This window comes from Ochlerotatus camptorhynchus, unplaced genomic scaffold (genome assembly GCF_037179485.1).
Source record: "Ochlerotatus camptorhynchus isolate MF236.1 unplaced genomic scaffold, CSIRO-AGI_Acam_v1.1 ptg000550l, whole genome shotgun sequence".
NCBI classification, from domain to species: domain Eukaryota; kingdom Metazoa; phylum Arthropoda; class Insecta; order Diptera; family Culicidae; genus Ochlerotatus; species Ochlerotatus camptorhynchus.
In genome coordinates this window covers 4316205-4338864 of record NW_027041033.1, presented here as the reverse complement: position 1 = coordinate 4338864, position 22660 = coordinate 4316205, and the positions used below count along the sequence as shown (strand labels likewise).

The 22660-nt window shown below is 38.9% G+C and overlaps 1 protein-coding gene across 4 annotated transcripts in view; it reads left to right on the top strand.

Moving 5' to 3' along the window:
• Positions 1 to 11866: 11866 nt before the first annotated feature.
• LOC135713311 (histone deacetylase 4-like) overlaps positions 11867 to 22660 on the top strand; it is a 259155-nt gene continuing 248361 nt past the window's right edge. For all 4 annotated transcript variants that reach the window (XM_065236404.1, XM_065236405.1, XM_065236406.1 and 1 more), the window contains exons 1-2: positions 11867 to 12658; positions 12734 to 12791. In XM_065236404.1, the coding sequence (XP_065092476.1) occupies positions 12755 to 12791 (37 nt within the window). In that variant the 5' untranslated portion in view covers positions 11867 to 12658; positions 12734 to 12754. The remainder of the gene's footprint in view (positions 12659 to 12733; positions 12792 to 22660) is intronic.

The following is a 22660-nucleotide window of genomic DNA, read 5'->3' as shown; positions in this document are numbered from 1 at the left end:
TTTACCCATCCGGAATACAGTTAATTTATGTTGTTTATTAGGTATACCTATTGACCTATTAACTCATGGACCGGAGACCTACAGCTTCACTTCCCTCCCTGTTGAGCTCAGGCCCTTTAGTGACTCCTACTTGGCATACACAGTTGTACAAACCAACTGCTCATTTGTTAATAACTTTTTACTCAGTTGTTGAAATTTGTTTTTCGTTAAAGTAATTGATAGATTAGGGTCATAGCTTACTATAGATATGCAAAAAGTAGACAAATCTTAACATTTGAATCAACACCAATTAATTTTTATTCTTAAAAGTCCGAGATTTGCAGCGAGCATTTCTCACTTCATTTTTACAACGCAAAAATAAATACAGTTTGTTACTTGAATTAAAATCTACTTTGTTTTATGTAATATAAACAAGCTTAAACTCTATTCTATCCACTGCTTCAAAAAGAACTATGTTTCGTCAACTCTGTGTAAAGTTATTAACAAATGAACAGTTGGTGTGTGCAACTGTGTATGCCAAGTATGCGTAGGAGTGATTCCAGCGATAAATATAGTTTTGATTTTCAGTCGCATCCACAATATTTATTAGTAAGTTCCTGAAGCGAGAAGTCAATATTCTTCGATTCCCCGCAAAAACCCTACCACCCTATCGTTAATGTCGTCTCGCATCTCTTCTGTTTGCAACGATCAACAAAAAGCACTCATGAGTGCACGCTTAGACACTCATGTATTGAATAGGGGAAGAAGGGGCATAGTGAACAGGTGGGGCATAGTGAGCACCCCCCTAATAAAAATTGTATGGTTAATTTGCTTAACGACGTGTTCTGGGTATCATCCAAACCATTTGTGGAATAGTTGAATGGTTTGGGTTATCGTTCGTTTATGGTTATTTTTTATTAGGGCCCACAGTGGCCCTGGATCTCTAGCTGCATGAAACAAATCAACTGGTAGTAGGTTCAATATCATTATGATATTGATCCTACCACCAACCAATTTGTTCCGAACGGCTGGAAGTCCAAGCTGTGCACGGGATGCTCACTATGCCCCACCTGTTCACTATGCCCCTCTTACCCCTACGCAAGGTATACCTTTCACATTAGATATGCTGGCCCATAAGCGCGCCGGCAGCGCGTGGGTGGGCAGTAGACTGATGCAAAATTTGACTTTTTCGCTCCACAGTGCTTAAATGGTTTCAAATCGGGTCCTGATTAGCCTCTCAAAGTTACAACACATTTGGTTAGAAACAGACTTCGCACAAGCCATTTGAAGTTTACATGTAAATTACTACGGGAAATCTCAACTTTTTGTTCATTGCCTTCTAGTCTTTTTCCATATTGAGCTGCGAAACAGTTCGATAGCCATTCTTATAGAAAATATTCTCTGCTACAACTTTGCTGAAGATTGTTTCTACGTAAAACGAGACAGGAAATAGTTTTTAATTATTTAAGAGATTGGTAAACTTATGACATGATCAAGCAGTTGTTCTGTAGGCAACACTGTATTTTGCAGTGTGACATAGTAGCCATGATTTGTATGTCCTATTCAACGCCCCAGAAACACCAATGTTGCCTGATGAGCAGTTGATTGAGCATGATCATAAGACATCAGCGCATTGAACCATTGATAACAAACTTCAAGTGGTTTGTGCCATCTCAGTTTCTTACCAAATTGGTTCAAATTTTGAGAGGTTAGTCAAGATCCGATTTGGAATCGTTTAAGTATTGTGGAGCTAAAATTTCAAATTTTGCATCACTCTAGTGGGCAGCCTGCGTGCAGATTTGCATCATCTTTTAGTGGGTGATATTGATCACGAGCACAGGTCTTTTATACTGAATTTCTCATAGCGAAAATTTATATGGCTGTTCAATAATTTCTAGATGTATTTCTGTTTCCACAGTTCTTCACCACAAATATATCGGACAATATTCACCACTGTGTGGTGTTGAGTACTTGGCACTGATGAAGTCTGCAAGTAGTAGACGAAATACGCGTATCTGTCAAAAGATAAGCAATTATAACGGAATTTAAAGGAAATAAACCAACCCACTCAAAGCTCTGAATTTTAATCTTTTTTGATTATATATTAATATTCAAAAATAATAAAATTTAATACTGGACAGATTATTTCGAATTTCATCATGCATGACTACTGCCGAAGTAATCATGGCTCGGACTCAATAAGGTGAAGCGGGAATCTGCATACTTTTTAAGATTTTTTGATTTAATTTATCTTTGAGTGTACTACCATAGAGGTAACTCTAAGACCAGAAGGTCCCGAAATAACGTGCTCAACTTTTTGGCTCAGCTCTGGTACTCTCTTCGGTCCCAAGCTAATCGATTCACCCCTCGAAAAATAGGAAAAACCAATAACCCCTCATTTTATCTGTCAAACTTTCATAGCGAATCAAAACAAACATTGCATAGTACTAGAATTTCGACTAGAATAGGGTACGTTAATCGTTTGCTTGGGACCAATAGGCTACTAAAGTGGTGAGCCAATTTAAAATCGTTAGTTTCGTATTGATTGTTGGTACTACATTCATCACTTACCTTGCCAATCAGGCTAAGGCCTTGTTGTCCTCTTCTCTCCAAAGAAGTCGCCTCCACTCTACGCGATCCATCCATCTGCACTCCACCGTAGATGGTACGCAACACCTTCCGTTCGAAAACACCAAGAGCACGTAGGTCCTCCACGAGCATAGTCCAGGTCTCGTGGCCGTAGAGGACCACCGGTCTAATCAGCGTCTTGAAGACAGTCAACTTCGTGCGGCGTCGAATTTTATTCGACCGGAGCGTCCTGCGGAGTCCAAAGTAGGCACGATTCCCTGCCATACTGCGTCTTTGAATTTCTCTGCTGGTATCATTTTCGGCGGTCACCAGTGAGCCCAAATACACAAACTCATCGACCACCTCGATTTCATCACCGTCAATCTGAACTCGGGGTGGAAGGCTAACATTGTCTTCCCTAGAACCTCTTCCTTTCATGTATTTTTGTCTTTGATGCGTTGATGGCAAGTTCAATCCGCCTAGCTTCAGCCTTCAGTCTGATGTACGTTTTCGCCATCGTCTCAAAGTTCCGTGCCATGATGTCGACGTCATCAGCGTAGCCAAGAAGACTGGATGGACTTCCTGAAGATCGTGCCACTCGTGTCTATCCCAGCTCTTCTGATCACACCTTCTAACGCTATGTTGAACAGCAGACACGAAAGTCCATCACCTTGCCGTAGCCCCCTTCGAGATTCAAAGGGACTCGAGAGTGTCCCGATACTCGAACAACGCACCCCAAGTAACAATTTCCAGTTGAAGAAACGCTTTCGTTTTGATTTTGTTCAGCTGCATGTTGAATAATAATTGCACAATGTGTTCACCACAACTTTTATAAAACCCTTGTTTACACTGGTTTGGAGAACCTATACAACTGCAACACAAAGGTGTTGTCTAACGTATTCAGTAAAACGTTTATCCAAAATCAATTTCTTGTTGAAGAAACGCTTCCATTGTGATTTTATTCAACTGCATGCTGAATAATAACTGTACAATTTGTTTATTACAACTTCTGTAAAACTTTTGTTTACACTGGTTTGGAGAACCTGTTCAACTACAGCATTATATGTATACGCGGTATAGGAGTAGAAGCAACTTTTATACAACGTTTATAGATACATATTTAAACTCAAGCTTTATTGTTTTGGTGAAAGCTCTAATACAACGTTTGTAGACACCTCCTAACAGCTGCTTCGAAATGTATTAGAGATTGAACCTGAGAGGCGTTTGTTACACTCTTTTATGACTCCTAAATAATCACTATACAGCAAGCGGTGAAAAGCGTTTATAGCACTTTTTAATGACTCCTTAATAACCATTGTGTAAGTACTCACAATATCCACAGATTAAAATTTGTTTAACAATTGTCGTGGTACGCCAAAATAATTGCTTGTACAGTTTTTATTAATTTAATTTATTTGTGCACATTGAAAAAATATGTAATTATGCCATAATTCACATTCTGTGTTCATGGAGGAAGTAGTAACAAGCAGCTGTTTAATCTTTGATTGATATTCTTTCAATTAATCTCTCTAATCATTAATTGAGAGAATTTATCTAGAAATGTTATCGTTGATTATATGATATATGTCTTAAACTAATGTTTGCATTTATTAATAACACCTATATATAATTTACCTCTACTCCACCAAAGGTTTCTCGAAGCAAGATTCGAACTCATGATCCCGGATTGCCAGCCGCTTCTGTTTCCATCTGCTCTATTCTTGAATACATATTTTGATCATATGAGAGAAGTATATCAAGCTCATCTAGAGTGACTTCTCTTGCAGTCGAATAATCATTGCCTTATGGTTATATAAACATGCCTATCACTTGTGCTATTTTTAGCAACAAAATTGTGGTTGGTCGAACGTAAACAATCATTTAAGAGTGCTCCAAGCAGCTTTTGAAGCTTTTAACCAAATGGCAATACAACTACATTCTTGTACAACTCTGGAAGCTATTATTCAACGTTTGATCAACTCAGGTGTTGTAAAAGAGCTCCCAATTGTTTGTTTTGATGCGTTTATTCCACATCCTATATGGCTCCTGTCAAACAGTTTAACCGAACGTAAACAATCATTTAAGAGTGCTCCAAGCAGCTTTTGAAGCTTTTAACCAAATGGCAATACAACTACATTCTTGTACAACTCTGGAAGCTATTATTCAACGTTTGATCAACTCAGGTGTTTTATAAGAGCTACCAATTGTTTGTTTTGATGCGTTTATTCCACGTTCTGTATAACTCTTGTGAATCAGTTTAACTAAGGTGCTATAAAAGTTATCGTAGGTCTTATAAAGCATATAGTTAAACCGAACGTAAACAATCATTTAAGAGTGCTCCAAGCAGCTTTTGAAGCTTCTAACCAAAAATGCAATACAACTACATTCTTGTTCAACTCTGGAAGCTATTATTCAACGTTTGATCAACTCAGGTGTTGTAAAAGAGCTCCCAATGGTTTGTTTTGATGCGTTTATTCCACATCCTATATGGCTCCTGTCAAACAGTTTAACCGAACGTAAACAATCATTTAAGAGTGCTCCAAGCAGTTTTTGAAGCTTTTAACCAAATGGCAATACAACTACATTCTTGTACAACTCTGGAAGCTATTATTCAACGTTTGATCAACTCAGGTGTTGTATAAGAGCTCCCAATTGTTTGTTTTGATGCGTTTATTCCACGTTCTGTATAACTCTTGTGAATCAGTTTAACTAAGGTGCTATAAAAGTTATCGTAGGTCTTATAAAGCATATAGTTAAACCGAACGTAAACAATCATTTAAGAGTGCTCCAAGCAGCTTTTGAAGCTTCTAACCAAAAATGCAATACAACTACATTCTTGTTCAACTCTGGAAGCTATTATTCAACGTTTGATCAACTCAGGTGTTGTAAAAGAGCTCCCAATGGTTTGTTTTGATGCGTTTATTCCACATCCTATATGGCTCCTGTCAAACAGTTTAACCGAACGTAAACAATCATTTAAGAGTGCTCCAAGCAGTTTTTGAAGCTTTTAACCAAATGGCAATACAACTACATTCTTGTACAACTCTGGAAGCTATTATTCAACGTTTGATCAACTCAGGTGTTTTATAAGAGCTCCCAATTGTTTGTTTTGATGCGTTTATTCCACGTTCTGTATAGCTCTTGTGAATCAGTTTAACAAAGGTGCTATAAAAGTTATCGTAGGTCTTATAAAGCATATAGTTAAACCAAACGTAAACAATCATTTAAGAGTGCTCCAACAGCTTTTAAAACTTTTAATCAAATGGCAATACAACTACATTCTTGTTCAACTCTGGAAGCTATTATTCAACGTTTGATCAACTCAGGTGTTTTATAAGAGCTCTCAATTGTTTGTTGGGACATCACTCGATCCATCGTCGCCTTGACCAATCGCGTCAGTTTATCTGGAAATTCGTACTCGTGCATAATCTGCCTTAGCTGGTCTCGATCGATTGTGTCGTATGCGGATTTGAAATCGATGAACAAATGATGTGTGGGCACGTTGTATTCGCGGCATTTCTGCAGAACCTGCCGAATCGCGAAAATTTGGTCCGTGGTAGCGTGGGCACCTATGAATCCCACCTGGTATTGCCCCACGAACTCTCTTGCAAATGGTGACAGGCGGCGGCATAGAATTTGGGAGAGTACCTTGTAGGCGGCGCTCAGCAGTGTGATCGCGCGGTAGTTGCAGCAATCCAACTTGTTGCCCTTTTTGTAGATTACTAGAGTCGGTGTATAATCAGTCACGCCAAGAGAAAAACAGTTGAACTCGCATCACGGTTTTCGAAAGATTCTTTTTCTTTTAACTTGGCAACAGAGGACTTCTGCATCAACTTCAAATGACTTCTAGCGAGGAAAAAAGTTAACGGTTGTAGTAAATCATTATATCAGTGATTTTGTCGAATTATCTAAAGGAAAAATAGTAGAAATTGTCATTACTGATCATTACAAAACGTATCGCATGACAAATGTAATGCTCACTGCGTGTATATGATCATTTCATCGGTTATATTTAATATTTATTTGCAATACCTTTCGTGGACCTTTCATAGCATCGTAATGCTTGTTTACTTTGCACGATAGGTAGCCGGTTTGACAGTTCAATAGGTAGACTTGGCTTCACTCTTGGCGTGACTATAGTCGCTATATTCATAGTCTGGCGGATAGAATTTCGATCTATCAAAAAGTGGAACCAATTCAATATATTTTAGACCAACAATTGAAAAGGTCCTATCAACTTTTATAACCCAAACGTTGATTATTCTTTCCTCGACAATCGAACGCAAATCACCGGCATCAAGATAGGGGAATCTTTCCACAAACCCAAAGATAGTGTTAGTTTGCGTAGGCGAGCCTTGAATCACGAGAAAACGGTTACCAAAGTTTTGTTCGCAATAGCTGATGTGTTCTTTTCTATTGTTGGTCGTGATTTGCTCGATTGGTTCCGCTATTTGACAGCTCAATTGGTTCCTGATATTCTATCCGCCAGACTATGAATATAGCGACTATAGGCGTGACTCATTATACACCGACTCTAGGGCATACGACACCTTCCATCCACTCCTCCGGTAATATCTCCTCCTTCCAAATCTTGGCAATTACCCAGTGCAGCAGTGCTTCACCACCGTATTTTAATAGCTCACTTGGTAGTTGATCTACACCAGTTGCTTTGTTGTTCTTCAGCCGACCGATCTCCTCCTCAACTTCTTGAAGATCAGGGGCCGGTAGCCTGTCGTCTTCTACGCGTGCTCCAAGGTCTGTTGCCGTACCACCTTCGTTTTCTGCTGCATCACCGTTGAGGTGCTCGTCATAGTACATGGTTGAACTGCAGCGTTGGAAGAAAACAAGCACACCATCATCTATACATGTACGAACCCACACCACTGAGCGGAGGGTACAGCGCAAATCAAAACACGAAGCGGTGTCATCACTCATCGTCATCACTCAGCTTCGGCAGCTTCAGTTTACGATTTCATTCGCCGTCATTGAAAAATACCTTCTTTATAAAATAGAAAAGTAATCATTACTCCAACGTAATTTTCGAATAGCCAAAAGCGTGCAGCGTTGGCCAAGGAAGACGGCATATTTTATTTCGTTTGTTTAGCAATGATTTCGATACGTTGCGTTTTTTTCATGTATACTTCTATGCAACTTCTATTATGTTGAGCAACAGCTTCATAAATCATCAATTCAGTGCCAACATTTCAAAGGGGCGTAATTGCTTTTGTAAACAATGACTTTAGCCGTCAATTTCTCACGAATGAAATCTTACCTCTCCAAAATTACAATGCTAGCTGGTAGAGGAAACATTCCTCTACCTGCTGGTGTCATTATTTTTCATGAGTGAGCTTTTATTCGCGAGAAATCGACGACTAAAGCCATTGTTTACAAATGCAATTACGCCCCTTTGAAATGTTGGCACTGAATTCTCGATTACTTTTTCGAAGGGATGTATCTGCATTTATTATTGTTTTCTCAAGCTTTTCTGATGCGTATAACGTGGTAATTATTGAAAATGGATGCAATCATAACGAAGTGGAAATCTTGCTATCGCAATATAAACATCGATCATCCTTTTCCCTCGGCTGATCATCAACGTCCACGCTGGCATATGTCATACTGACACCTGTCATTTATTGAGCCCTGGTGGTGAAGTTGGCGGGAGACTCCCAACAGTTTCAATGTGCACTCACGAGATGGCACTGCGATCACATAAGGGTGGTGTATCCATTGCCTTGTTCGAGGAATTGATTTGTGGGATATCTTGTTAATGAAATATCTTTGGTTATGTGCTACTTGGCTCTTCATCTTTGTTTAATTTGACATTCTAATTTAATATTTGCGCTTTTCAACTAGTTTACAGAATATCCCTTTGGGGATGTGTTTTATTTGAATTGAAAAAAGTGATAACCTACCTAACTACGAGTATAACTTAACCTAACGTGCTAGATCACGTATGATCTGACGATTTGATCTCAGACAGGTGTCTCTGAACCTTTCCAGGATGAATACTCTCCGTTCTTCTAATGTTTGAATTCCAGCCAGGAAGTGGATCTCAGAATTTCTAGTCCGCGGGGGACTGTTTAGGACCATCCTAAGGATCTTGTTCTGGATCCTTTGGAGTTTAAGGTTATGGCATTTTGCGCAACTCTCCCAGATTGGCATACCGTACTCGATTACAGGAAGGATGATTTGTTTGTAGACAGCAAGCTTATTTTTCAGGGACAGGGTTGACTTCCTGTTGATAAGTGGATACAACGATCTTATCAAGATGTTGCACTTGGTTTTTGTTTTGTCAACGTGCTCCCTGAAAAGAAGCTTGCTGTCTAGTGTTAAGGCCGGCGCACAATGCATATGTATTCGGGTTTTTTGACAGATAATGCATGGGCTAACTGTCAAAAAACCTGAAAACGTATCTATTGTGCGCCGGCCTTTAGCCTGAGGTACACGACATCTTTGGACCATTCCACCACTGTGCCGTTCAGGCAGATCTTGTTATTCTCCGACGGAACAAGTCTAGGAGATTTAGAGTGTGGAAAGATAATGACCTGGGTCTTTGCCGCGTTGATACGGATCTTCCAGCTGTTGAAATATTCAGACAGGACGTCCAGGCCTCTCTGAAGTTTGGCAGTCAGAGCTCCGATGACCCTACCCTTGTAGACGATGGATGTGTCATCTGCGAACTGAGACAACGATCCACCATCAGGGAGAGCCGGCATATCGGAGGTGAACAGGTTGAATAGGATGGGGCCAAGGATGCTTCCTTGTAGAACCCCGGCACCGATGTTGAAAGCATCCGATGTGATGCCATTCAGAGAGACTCGGCACGTTCTGTCTGATATATAGTTGTTTATTATCTGCACTAGGAAGATTGGAAGACCGTACTGCTACAATTTGAACACCAGGTCATCATGCCAGACATTGTCGAATGCTTTTTCAACGTCCAACAACGCCATGGCAGATGTTTTCGAAACAGACTTGTTCCGTCTGAGAATGTTTGTTACTCGAGTCAGCTGGTGGACGGTCGAACGACCTTTCCGAAAACCAAACTGTTCCTCGAGTAACAAGTTGTTTTCATCGGCAGATGTTGGGAGCCGGTGGTACAGTGCTCTTTCGAACAGTTTTGATAACCCTGAGAGAAGGCTGATTGGTCGATAACTTGAAGGAGAGGACGGATCCTTCCCAGGTTTCCGGATGGGTATGACTTTAGCTGACTTCCAACACGAGGGGAAGTAGCCAAGTCTGAGGCACTGATTAAAAATCAGTGCCAGATGGTTGTAGAATCTGAAACTCAAGTGTTTGAGTTCCAGATTCAGGATGTTGTCGAAACCTGGGGCCTTCATGTTTTTAGATGATTTGATATAGACCAACAGTTCGTCAGCCGTAATCTCGGTTTCCTCTGGAAAAATGTTAGGAATCTGAAGAAGATTGGTTGCATTTTCAGCAACCTCAGATTCATGAGGGCTGACGATGTTTTGTCCGAGATTATGGGAGCTGACGAAGTGTTGACCTATCGCGGCAGCCTTCTCTTCAGGAGTTATCAGATGAACCACTGGGTCGCCGGGACGATCCAGTGGGGTCAGTGGGGGAATGGGCCTAGGCTTGTTTTTAAGAATTTTTGTAAGTTTCCAGAAGGGCTTAGCACAATCTGGGAGAGAGCGGATCTTACTAGCAAAATCGTTATTTCTGAAAATCCACCATCCTGGCCTGAATGATCTTTGTTAATCGATTACAATTGGTCTTGCCGTCAACGAGCTTAGGTACCTCATATTTATAGCTGCAAGCTTAGCAACATTCTCGAACCAATGATATTCAGTTTACATACGGTCTATCACACTTCACGCTCACTCGATTCTACTCATTCTTTATTCCACACTAACTTTATCTACTACAGTGACCTTACTTCTTCCCATACTAGAACTAAAAGACTTGATAATATCATTAAAAACTACAAGGGACAGCCCTATCGGGTTGTACGCAATGGTGACGTAGGACTACGTGGTCTTATATTATAACTCTTATTTGTTAACTGCAGCAGGAGCTTGTGGTTTGTGTAGGAATAGGAATTTTAGTGGGGTTCTCCCTGTTTATACTCTATAGTATGTCGCGCTTGACATAGATGGCCCACAGCGACTCACGAAGAGCTACTGATTACGATCAATAACGATGCGGGTTTTTCCTCGTTCTATGGATGCTCATGTGGGCTGTAGCTCGCTGCTTGCAGGCAGGCTTTCGTTGTGTACTGGAGAACACCAACACGCACCACTCGGTGATTGAATAAACACCGTTTGGTGAGACCGGATGGAATTCAACTTTGAAATCTGTGTTAGGGAAATCGCGTTTTGCCGGCAATCGGTGATAATTTTAATTATCACAGTAACAGTTGCACATTCGTGCAATTTTCAATTGTGACATTTTGAAAAATGATTAAGTCTTAAATTTAACAGATACGTAGAAATATTTCTGATCGATTTATGATAAAACTTTTGAAATTGGTTCAGGGGCAGCTAAGTTATTAACGTTCAAAATCTTTCTTTATTTTGTTACATATTCCATTTTCGGTTTTCACAAAGTGTACCCCCATATAGAAAGCACAGACGTAGTCCTACGTCAAAATCAACCGTTGAGCAATAAAAAGTAACTCAACTTTCTGTAATTTTGGTTGAAGAAAAACATGATGTTAGCTGGCGTTAAGGTGGTTTGAATTTTTTACAATTTTGTAAATAGCAGTTTGACCCGATAAGTATCACGAATGAAACTTAGAGTTAAATTGACCATCTTTGCAATAGCAATAACATTTTTCGCAATAACTGGCTCTTTTATCCTATTGTTTATTTTAAGTTACTGATTTCCCGAATAGATACTAGAATGTCATCAAAATTAGATATATTAATCAAAGCTAATGTTTATAGGCATCTTTTTAAACTTTTATCTACAGTAGATTTTTCTGGGAGAGTCAAATTAAAAACCTGCCAAAAGTTTAAACCTGAAAAAAATCTGGAATGCTTGAAGAATTTCAATTTGATTTTTTGAGATCCCCTATGATTGGACGAAAAATTTAAACATATCTCCAATGAAAGGTTAATAGATCTATTTTAAAATAGTGAAGGATTAAGCGATGCTTATTTTTTATACATAATAAAATTGTTCTACCGTACAAGTCGTAATTTCTTGGTTCATTCAGATCATTTCCAAAAGCACCTGGCATCCCTTCCCGCCACTCACGGCAATCGCTGGCTGATGTGCTTGGTTTGGTGAGTGACCGACTCGCGGAATTTGTTATCTGTCAAAAAAGTGCTCGCGGTGATGAGCGAACGAACAAGTTGTTCTTGCGGCGAAGGAGGACGATCATAAAAACACAAAATTTAATACCTGCTTTAGATGTAGGGATAGTGTCGTTTCGAGCCTTATTTTTTTACTGCACAAAAAGGAATAATTCGATTTCGGAGATTTGGAGTAATATTCCCGGTTCCCGGTGGTCAATTGCGGTCAGGAAAGTCAGTTCAGTTCGGGATCGGAAATCGGCCCCACAATCACAACGAAGGAGCGCTCTGAGTCAGGATCGGATTTGTCGTCGTCGTCTTCGTCGTGAACCAGTTTTATGGGTTGTTTTGCTGGAGTGCGCTAGGTGCCGCTAGCCAGAAGATTACCCGAAGAAATTCCTCAGGGTTGTGTACGGTAGTTTTGTTGGTTTGCGGGAATGCTAAATTGATGGTGAAGAATCGGTGGTTCTTGATAGTGGCACAATAACGTAACGAATCCATCAGTCGTCATTACCAGAAAGTGCTGGTGGTTATTATCTCGCATTGCTTTGGTAGAGAACGGGAACATCATCATCATCAGTAGCAACAGCAGCAGCAGCAAGCAGTCAGTCGTATCAATTTAAATATAAAGAATGTTGCAGAGTTGTAATTTTTAAATATCAGTGTTACAGTGTTCGTGAGAGTGTGTCGCTACTAATGATGCAGTGAACTAGTTAGTGTTCAGCGGGTTTGTTTAGAATTGGTGGGCAGCGAGTTAGAATGATGGTCCTGTGGTGAGAGAAGAAGTGGTTATCAGTGGAACGTGAAGCTCTAGGAACGATGATCTTTACCGGAGGACCTTACTAAAGGTAACCAACCTGCTGCAATTTGATTGTAGTTCTCAATTCTGAAATGTTCCTTCGTTCGTCTCGCTCTTGTTTCAGTGATTCGTCATCCTGGCCAGAATGGACGGCTCTAGAGGGCATTTTCTTAATCGACACGGTAAGTACATTCTCCATTGGAGCCCTTGGCCCGAAAAACCTACTGCCCTAGAGCACTGCTATGTACAGCGTTGTACACGTATATGCACATAATCACATCCCACCAGCGCACTGGGTTCTGAGTAGCCTCCTTCTGGGGGTCCCCGGATGGGTGTTGTGGACCATCACCACCGCCGATAATAGGACGGACGAATCGCGGCACAAAATTTTCCACCCAATTTCTTGCTACCAGCAAAGAATGGCTCGTCCGTCGATAAATACATATGCATCTTCGTGTATATGAGACTGTATGGGGGTGGAGGAGGCGGAGAAACACATGTCACGCAACCTCAAACTTGGACTTGGCACGAATGGATGCATGGGACGGCAGCAATAACTTTGGACACACGGACACGGCTAAATAAACACATTTTGTTCTTTTGTTTTAGTGCTCCCGCGCGCTTTTTGCTCTTATGCCGTTGCAACAACGGCGAGAGTAGCAACTAGGCTGGTTCGACTGCAACGGTGCGCGGGCAGACTTTGGATAAAAAACAATTTAATTTTTTCAAAGCGTTTTTGAAACATCGAGGCTTTTTGAAGTCAGTTTCATGAATTGGTCACCTCTACGGTACTTCCAGGAGACTATTCCGTGGTATGCCAGGGTCCATATTTTGGGTAAAATTACCTACAAATTCAAAATTATCACAGATTCAGAAAAAGTTTTTCTGAGAAGAAAAAATTACGGTGCGCTAGGTTCAGTGTTAGGAATTGGTAACTTTTACTCCACTTACTTGGTAACTTTTTATCCAGTTACACCTGAGCACAACCCCAAATGTAAAAGCTGCTTAGGTCGCAACGCCAAATTAATTCCTTTATCACAACTACTGTAACATGTCTTCTAGGAAAAAATGTGGCTCGCTCTAGATTCATCAACTGCTTCCAAGTTCCGTTGTAGTATCCAAATAGTGTTGTTATCCAATTTCTGTCAATTCGACCAACATCGAATTTTCTTTAAACTTAAAAAAATCTCAGCACATCGAGGAATTTTTTTTCAGAGTTGGTAGGAAATGCTATACTAATATCAACCAGTAGAAGATAGATTGATAGTTCCGTTAGAGCACGGCAGTGTGAAAATTAAACAGAAGTTGAAACTGAGCGAAGGGTTATTAATGCGACAATACTAATCAAACGCGTACTCCTTTGCCTAACTCACTTGATGGGTGAGGGGATTTGAGGTACTTCCACGGGTAAAAGAGTACGCGTTAGTTAGTTTGGCTTCCATTAGTTGGGCTTTAACCCACCTAAATCGAAGTCAAACGTCATTTCTGACATTGCAGATTTATTTTCGAGGGGCTCATGGATGAACAATTTGGATAGTTGTTAAACGGTTTTGATGATAATAGGCAATCGATGTATCTGCAAGCAATTTTCAGCTTTGACAGCTCAGCCCAACTAACGAAAGCCTTTCACTGAGTGGGCTATGGGTTTAGCCCAACGAGCGAAAGTTGACTGTACTGACTTCGGCTGTGTAATAGTTCTAGAGACGTTTATCACTACCTAAAGCTCCACGTTGCCGAAAGCATTTCCAGGCGATGGTACCTATATTATAATGCATTAGAGATTAGTCGCACAAGGCTTCGCACAGAAATTCGGCCAGGACTATGACGAGGTTTTCGCCCCCGTCGTTCGTCAGAATCCCTTCGAACGGCCAGCAAGCAGAGGGTGTTGGTGAAGCAGCTCGACATAAAGAGCGCCTACCTGTACGCGGACCTGCATGAGGACACGTACATGAAGCAAACGCCTGGCTTCGTTCAAGACAACGGTATGCTATGTCATCTCAAGCGCAGCATTTACGGGCTCAAGCAGTCCGCTCGAGCATGGAATAAGTCCATGGGTTTCCAACAGACGAACGTCGATGCGTGTCTGTACATCCGGAACTGCAACGGGAAACAGACGTGCATCCTGCTATACGTCGACGATATGGTCGTCGTCTGCAACTCCGAGGAAGAATTCGCGCAGATTCGTCGACAGCTGCAGAAACACTTCAAGCTTTCCTGCCTAGGCGAACTCAAGCACTTCCTGGGAATTCACGTGAAGATGAATGGCGATCATTACACTCTCGATCAAGCAAGCTACATCGACAAGCTGATTCGTCGATTCGGACAGGACCAGGCAAAGCCATCGAAGGTGCCAATTGACCCCGGATACCTCAAGCAAAAGGAGGAGCATGAATTGCCTACAAACACGTCATACTGCAGTTTGGTGGGCAGTTTGCTCTACGTCGCGGTCAACACTCGGCCGGACATTTGCGTGGCCCTTTCACTGCTGGGAAGGAAGGTCACCAATCCTACCAACCGCGATTGGACCGAAGCCAAGAGAACCCTCCGATACCTGAGAGCTACGAACGTCCACCGTTTGCACCTGGGTCCCGGATCCGACGAAGTGGAATGCTTTGTGGATGCCGACTGGGCCGGCGACGAAGGCGACAGGAAGTCTCATTCCGGTTTCCTGCTGAAGTTCGGTGGCGGTCTTGTCGACGGGGGAACACGAAAGCAATCGTGTGTCGCGTTGTCCTCAACGGAGGCCGAATTCGTCGCACTGGCGGACGGATGTCGGCAGCTCATGTGGTTCCGGAAACTTCTCGGGGACTTGCAGCAGTCTCAAACAAATCCCATAGTCGTCTGGGAAGACAACCAATCCTGTATGAAGATCGTAGATATGGAAAGAAGTAGGCATTGAGAAAATGTCAGTCGAAGTTACGAAGTGCAATTCTCATGTAAATGTTTGAAAAATCAGAGTAAATTTATTGATATTTTTTTCAAGTTAAAACATGTCTCAATGAAGCTTGCATGTTATGTTATATCTGCGAAAAATATGGCAATTCGAAAAGCAGAACTTTCACTTGAACTATGGACGATTGAATTTCAGGATGGGACTGATATGCGATTACTTCAAGGCAAACTGACTAGATGTCGTTTTCATATTTTTCATGATTAAAGTCCATAGTTTTATCTCATAAAATGAAAGTAGATGCCAATTGATAGTGGATAGCGTTGTTATCTCAAAATTGATGAAAACCCATATGGGACTGATATGCGATTATAGGCAGTGCTGAAGTTCTACAAAATTATCTGAAGTTCTATCACGTTCACTGAGTTTCTACAAAATTTGCTGAGATTTTACAAAGTGAACTGAATTTCTCTAAAATTTGATGCAATTCTACATAGTTTCCTAACCTTCACAACAGTCCAATTCTAGATAAACATTCCAAAATGTCCTATCTGCATTGATCAATTCTCTTCATCGACTTTCTCTTTCGTTGATAACTCAGCTGCAAAACCTTTCCCTGTAGCATTTGACGTTTTGGACGCTAGATAAGAACCTCCTTTAGCCAACTATGTGGTAAACATACCGCAAAGTCGATGGAGAGAATTGATCAAAGCAGAACATTTGAAATCATAAGACTTTTTAGGTACTTGGGTCCATCGAGTCCAAATTCTTCGAACCAGTCTAATATTCAACCCCCATCTCTCCAAACTCCACCAAACAAGCTTCACTTTTCAGTTGGAGCGGGAAGCCCAGCTCTCTCTTCCGTCGACACTGACACAACTAGACCAAAGTAATCGATTTTAATGGGCGGCGAGTCGTCGATGTCGTCCTCATCCTCCTCCTCCTCCTCCTCATCGCTGTGTGCTGGAATCGGGCAGATCTATTTTTAGAAACACCCCACCCCGCTCCACTCACCTCTGAGCAATTCCGCTTTCTTCCAGGGTGGTGGTAGCCTTGGAGATGTATACTCCCTCCCACTCCCAACAGGGGGGGGGGGGATGGTGTTCGTGTGGCAGCAGCTTGTTATTGCGGATATTTTCTCCGGCTTTCCCATCCATTATTTGGCTCGTTGGAACTTGGGAAGAAAATTGTGCTAGCTTTGCTGTACCTACCTAGGTCTAACTAACCTAAATGGCATCTCGGAATGGATTGGACGACGGCGCGGTGTGCCTGTCAAACGAATATCGTCTCGTTTATTGGGTATTCGTTCCGCTGTTTATCTCACAGGGGGCAGCTATTTTCAGCCTCCCTAATAGCTGAGCTACCGTCAGAATAATAACAAGGAGCTTGCCGATTGTCGCATTTTATGCGTGTCGATGATGATGATGACGATGAGGGGAGGATACCTGCTAGGTGAGAAAGCTTGCTGGCAGGATGGCGGAAAGTAGTGAAACACCACCGGTTGTCTATTGACAGTAGGCTCCTAGCTGTCTCTTGTCGTACTTGCTTTGGTTGGTATGGTTACCGAGGTGTAGTAAGGGGTGATTTTGTAAAATCATTGGAATTTTCAGTGAAATGTGAAATCGGCTCCGATTTCGCTCCAGCCTTGCACAATTCTTATCAAACAAATTTAGCCCCGGATTTTTTTGATTTTGCCCTTAGAACCTTCCTGAGGAGTTAGGGTGGTTCAAAAAATCGTCGTTTTTGCCTATATACCCAACTTCGAAAATTCATAACTTTTGAACTACTGAAGCGATTTTCGATCTTTTTTTAGCAAATGAATGTTATTCAAAAGGGCTATCTAGATACAATACGCACTGTACCCGGATTTTTTTTTATCACTGGAAAATCATGGTTTATTAGGGAATTTGGTTTTCTTCATTGTGTCGACACCCTGGAAATGAAACAAAGAAAATTAATCGGTTTTTTCTTAAGTTCATGCTATAAAATAAAACTCGCCTTTTGATTATCATTTATACATTGTGTATTTGCTTTATTCTACCGTAACCGTATATGGCAAATCGTTGATCAGAACAAATTGTTGATCAAGGCAAATCTATGATCAAAGGGCAGATTGTCGATCAAAGCAAATTGTTGATCATGGTAAATTCTTAATAGGCCTTTTAATTCACCACCAACGTAGAGTGCGTCTTGCAAGTTCGAGAGGAAATGTCAACCAAATCGTTTGTTTACATCAGAATAAGGATTTTTCACAACGCAAATTAAAGCATTTTTCATTGAACATCCTGATAATTTCCATCAGTAATTGTCTTATTTTACGATTTTCCACAGATCTGAACTGATTCGTACCTCAACTATTCACGCACAAGAAATCCGGACGATCATAACCATTAAGGCATTATTCAAAATTTCCATGTTTCTCAACAAAAATATTCCTGAACACCAGCAGGATCCTTGCAAAAACGATATAGAATTAATTTTTTTCAACTGTACATCAAGTTTTGGAGCATCACAGATGAATCAATTTATCAGGAATAGTGAAAAAGTGTTCCGCTTATTAAAAAGGCGTATCTCAAGTCAAATCATTGATCAAGCACATTTTTTAATCCCGACACATTGTTGATTAATTCAAATTGTCAACTCATCAAAAGGTAAATAGTTAATCATGGTAGATTGTTTATCAAAGCGTAGTGCAGATCATGGAAGATTGTTGGTGAATATGTCAAATCTTTGACCAATGAAAATTGTTGTTCAAGACAGATTTGTTATCAAGGCAAATAAGTGAAAAGACAAATTTTTAATCGTGGCAGATTGTCGACAAATTGATTTAGGCAGATTGCTGATTGTTACAAATTTTTAGGCAAATTGCTGATCCTGAAAGATTGATGATCACAGATTATTTATCGTGATAGATTCTTGATGTAGGAAAATTTTGATCATGGCAGATGGTTGATCAAGTCAAATAATCGTTCAAGACAAATTTGTATTCATGGAAGATGGGTCATTAATACTAATTATTGTTCTTCAACGGGCAGATTGTATACAGATTGTAAATCAAATGTAATTGTTGATCAAGGCAACTCGTTAATCACGGTAGATTGTTGATCAAAGGGAATAGTTGATCATAGTAGAAGATTGTTGTTGACCAAGACAGATTTGTTACTATGATCATGACAGATTGTTCACAAATTGATTTAGTCAGTGTGTTGGTTATTAAAAATTATTCATCAAAGGGTAGATTGTTGATCACGACAGATTGTAAATCAGATTAAATCGTTAATAAAAACAGCTCGTTGATCAAGGTAAAAATATAATCAATTATTGATCAAAGCAAATATAGTTGATGTTGGTAGATTCCTGAACTGGAAAATTGTTGATCATAGCAGATGGTTGATCAAGTAAAATCATTGATGAAGACAAATTGTCATCTACCATCAAAGGGAAAATGGTTGATCAATACAGATTGTAAAGATTGTTTATCAAAGCGAACAGTTAATCAGGGTAGATTTTTGTTGGTCAAACCAAATCTTTGATCAAGTCAGATTTGCCATTACATTGTTGATTATTGCAAATTGTTAATCAAAAGGCAAATTGTTAATCATGGTAGATTGTTTATCAAAGCGTAGAGCAGATCATGGAAGATTGTTGGTGATTAAGTCAAATCTTTGACCAATGAAAATTGTTTATCAAGACAGATTTGTTACTTTGATCATGGCGGATTGTTGACAAATTGATTTAGACAGATTGTTGGTTATTAAAAATTGTTCATCAAAGGGCAGATTATTGATCAAGGTAAATATATAATTAAAAGGCAGATTATTGATCAAAGCAAATTTAGTTGATGTTGGTAGATGCCTGAACTGGAAAATTTTTGATCATAGCAGATGGTTGATCAAGTAAAATCATTGATCAATACAAATTTTTATCTACCATCAAAGGGCAAATTGTTGATCAATACAGATTGTAAAGATTGTTTATCAAAGCGAATAGTTAATCAGGGTAGATTCTTGTTGATCAAGGCAAATTGCTGATCGTGAATGATTGATGATCACAGTTTATTTATCGTGATATATTCTTTATCTAGGAAAATTTTTGATCATGGCAGATGGTTGATCAAGTCAAATAATCGATCAAGATAAATGTGTATTCATGGCAGATGGCTCATTAATATTAATAATTATGAAATAAAATATTCTTCTTCAAAGGGCAGATTTTTGAAGAATACAGATTTTAAATCAAATAAAATTGTTGATCAAGGCAATTCGTTAATCGTGGTAGATTGTTGATCAAAGCGAATAGTTGATCATAGAAGATTGTTGTTGATCAAGACAGGTTTGTTACTATGATCATGACAGATTGTTGACAAATTGATTTAGGCAGATTGTTGGTTATTAAAAATTGTTCATCAAAGAGCAGATCGTTTATCAAGGTAAACATATCATCAAAAGGCAGATTATTGATCAAAGCGGTGTTGGTAGATTACTGAACTGGAAAATTGTTGATCATAGCAGATAGTTGATCGAGTAAAATCATTGGTTAAGACAAATTTTCAGCTATAATCAAAGGGCTAATTGTTGATCATCACAGATTGTAAAGATTGTTTGTCACAGCGAATACTTAATCATGGTTGATTTTTGTTGATCAAATTAGATTTGTTATTACATTGTTGATTATTGCAAATTGTTCATCAAATGGCAAATTGTTAATCATGGCAGATTGTTTATCAAAGCGTAAAGCAGATCATGGAAGATTGTTGGTGATTAAGTCAAATCTTTGACCAATGAAAATTGTTGATCAGGACAGATTTGTTACTTTGATCATGGCAGATTGTTGACAAATTGATTTAGATAGATTGTTGGTTATTATTATTAGGCAGATTGTTGATCAAGGTAAATATACACAGCAAAAAAATAATTTTGATATCACATCAAAGTGGATGCACTACAATCATGTCGAAAATTTCATGTAATTTTTATGACCACATAAATAAACAAATGCAGTAAAAGCAGCGTAATGTCAGTTCATGCATTGTATTAATGATAATTTTGTCCTTTTTAGCAAGTAATATTACACCATATTTTCGACATGATTGTAGTGCATCCACTTTGACGTGATATCAAAATTATTTTTTTGCTGTGTATAATTAATAGGCAGATTATTGATCAAAGCAAATATAGTTGATGTTGGTAGAATCCTGAAAATTGTTAATCATAGCAGATGGTTGATCAAGACAAATTTTCATCTCCCATCAACGGGCAAATTGTTGATGAATAAAGATTGTAAAGATTGTTTATCAAAGCAAATAGTTAATCATGGTAGATTTTTGTTGATCAAAACAGATTTGTTATTACATTGTTGATTAATGCAAATTGTCATCAAAAGGCAAATTGTTAATCATGGTAGATTGTTTATCAAAGCGTAAAGCAGATCATGGAAGATTGTTGAGGATTAAGTCAAATCTTTGACCAATGAAAATTGTTGATCAAGATAGATTTGTTATCAAGGCAAATAAGTGAAAAGACAAATTTTTGATCATGGCAGATTGTCGACAAATTGATTTAGGCAGATAGCTGATTGTTACAAATTTTTCATGTAAGGGCAGATTGTTGATCAAAACAGATCGTTGATCAATGCAAATTGCTGATCGTGAAAGATTGATGATCACAGATTATTTATCGTGATATATTCTTGATCTAGGAAAATTGTTGATCAATACAGATTGTAAATCAAATGAAATTGTTGATCAAGGCAATTCGTTCATAATGGTAGATTGTTGTACAAAGCGAATAGTTGATCATAGTAGAAGATTGTTGTTGATCAAGACAGATTTGTTACTATGATCATGACAGATTGTTGACAGTTTGTTGGTTATTAAAAATTGATCATCATCAATACAATTGATCATTGTAAATCAAATTAAATTGTTGATAAAGACAGATCATTGATCAAGGTAAAAATATAATCAAAGAGCAGATTATTGATCAAAGCAAATATAGTTGATGTTGGTAGATTCCTGATCTGGAAAATTGTTGATCATAGCAGATGGTTGATCAAGTAAAATCATTTATGAAGACAAATTGTCATCTACCATTAAAGGGAAAATGGTTGATCAATACACATTGTAAAGATTGTTTATCAAAGCGAACAGTTAATCAGGGTAGATTTTTATTGGTCAAACCAAATCTTTGATCAAATCAGATTTGTCATCACATTGTTGATTATTGCAAATTTTTCATCAAATGGCAAATTGTTAATCATGGTAGATTGTTTATCAAATCGTAAAGCAGATCATGGAAGATTGTTGGTGATCAAATCAAATCAAATCTTTGACCAATGAAAATTGTTGATCAAGACAGATTTGTTACTTTGATCATGGCAGATTGTTGACAAATTGATTTAGATAGATTGTTGGTTATTAAAAATTGTTCATCAAAGGGCAGATTGTTGATCAAGGTAAATATATAATTAAAAGGCAGATTATTGATCAAAGCAAATATAGTTGATGTTGGTAGAATCCTGAACTGGAAAATTGTTGATCATAGCATATGGTTGATCAATAAAATCGTTGATCAAGACAAATTTGTTATCAAGGCAAATAAGTGAAAAGACAAATTTTTAATCATGGCAGATTGGCGACAAATTGATTTAGGCAGATTGCTGATTGTTTTCATGTCAGGGTAGATTGTTGATCATGGCAAATTGCTGATCGTGAAAGATTGATGATCACAGATTATTTATCGTGATATATTCTTGATCTAGGAAAATTGTTGATCATGGCAGATGGTTGATCAAGTCAAATAATAGATCAAGACTAATTGGTATTCATGGCATATGGTACATTAATACTTATTGTTCTTCAAAGGCCACATTGGTGATCAATACAGATTGTAAATCAAATGAAATTGTTCATCAAGGGAATTCATTAATCATGGTAAATTGTTGATCAACACGAATAGTTGATCATAGTAGAAGATTGTTGTTGATCAAGACAGATTTGTTACAATGATCATGGCCGATTTTCGATAAATTGATTTAGGCAGATTGTTGGTTATTAAAAATTATTGATAAAGACAGATCGTTGATCAAGGTAAAAATATTATCAAATGGCAGATTATCGATCAAATCAAATATAGTTGATGTTGGTAGATTCCTGAACTGGAA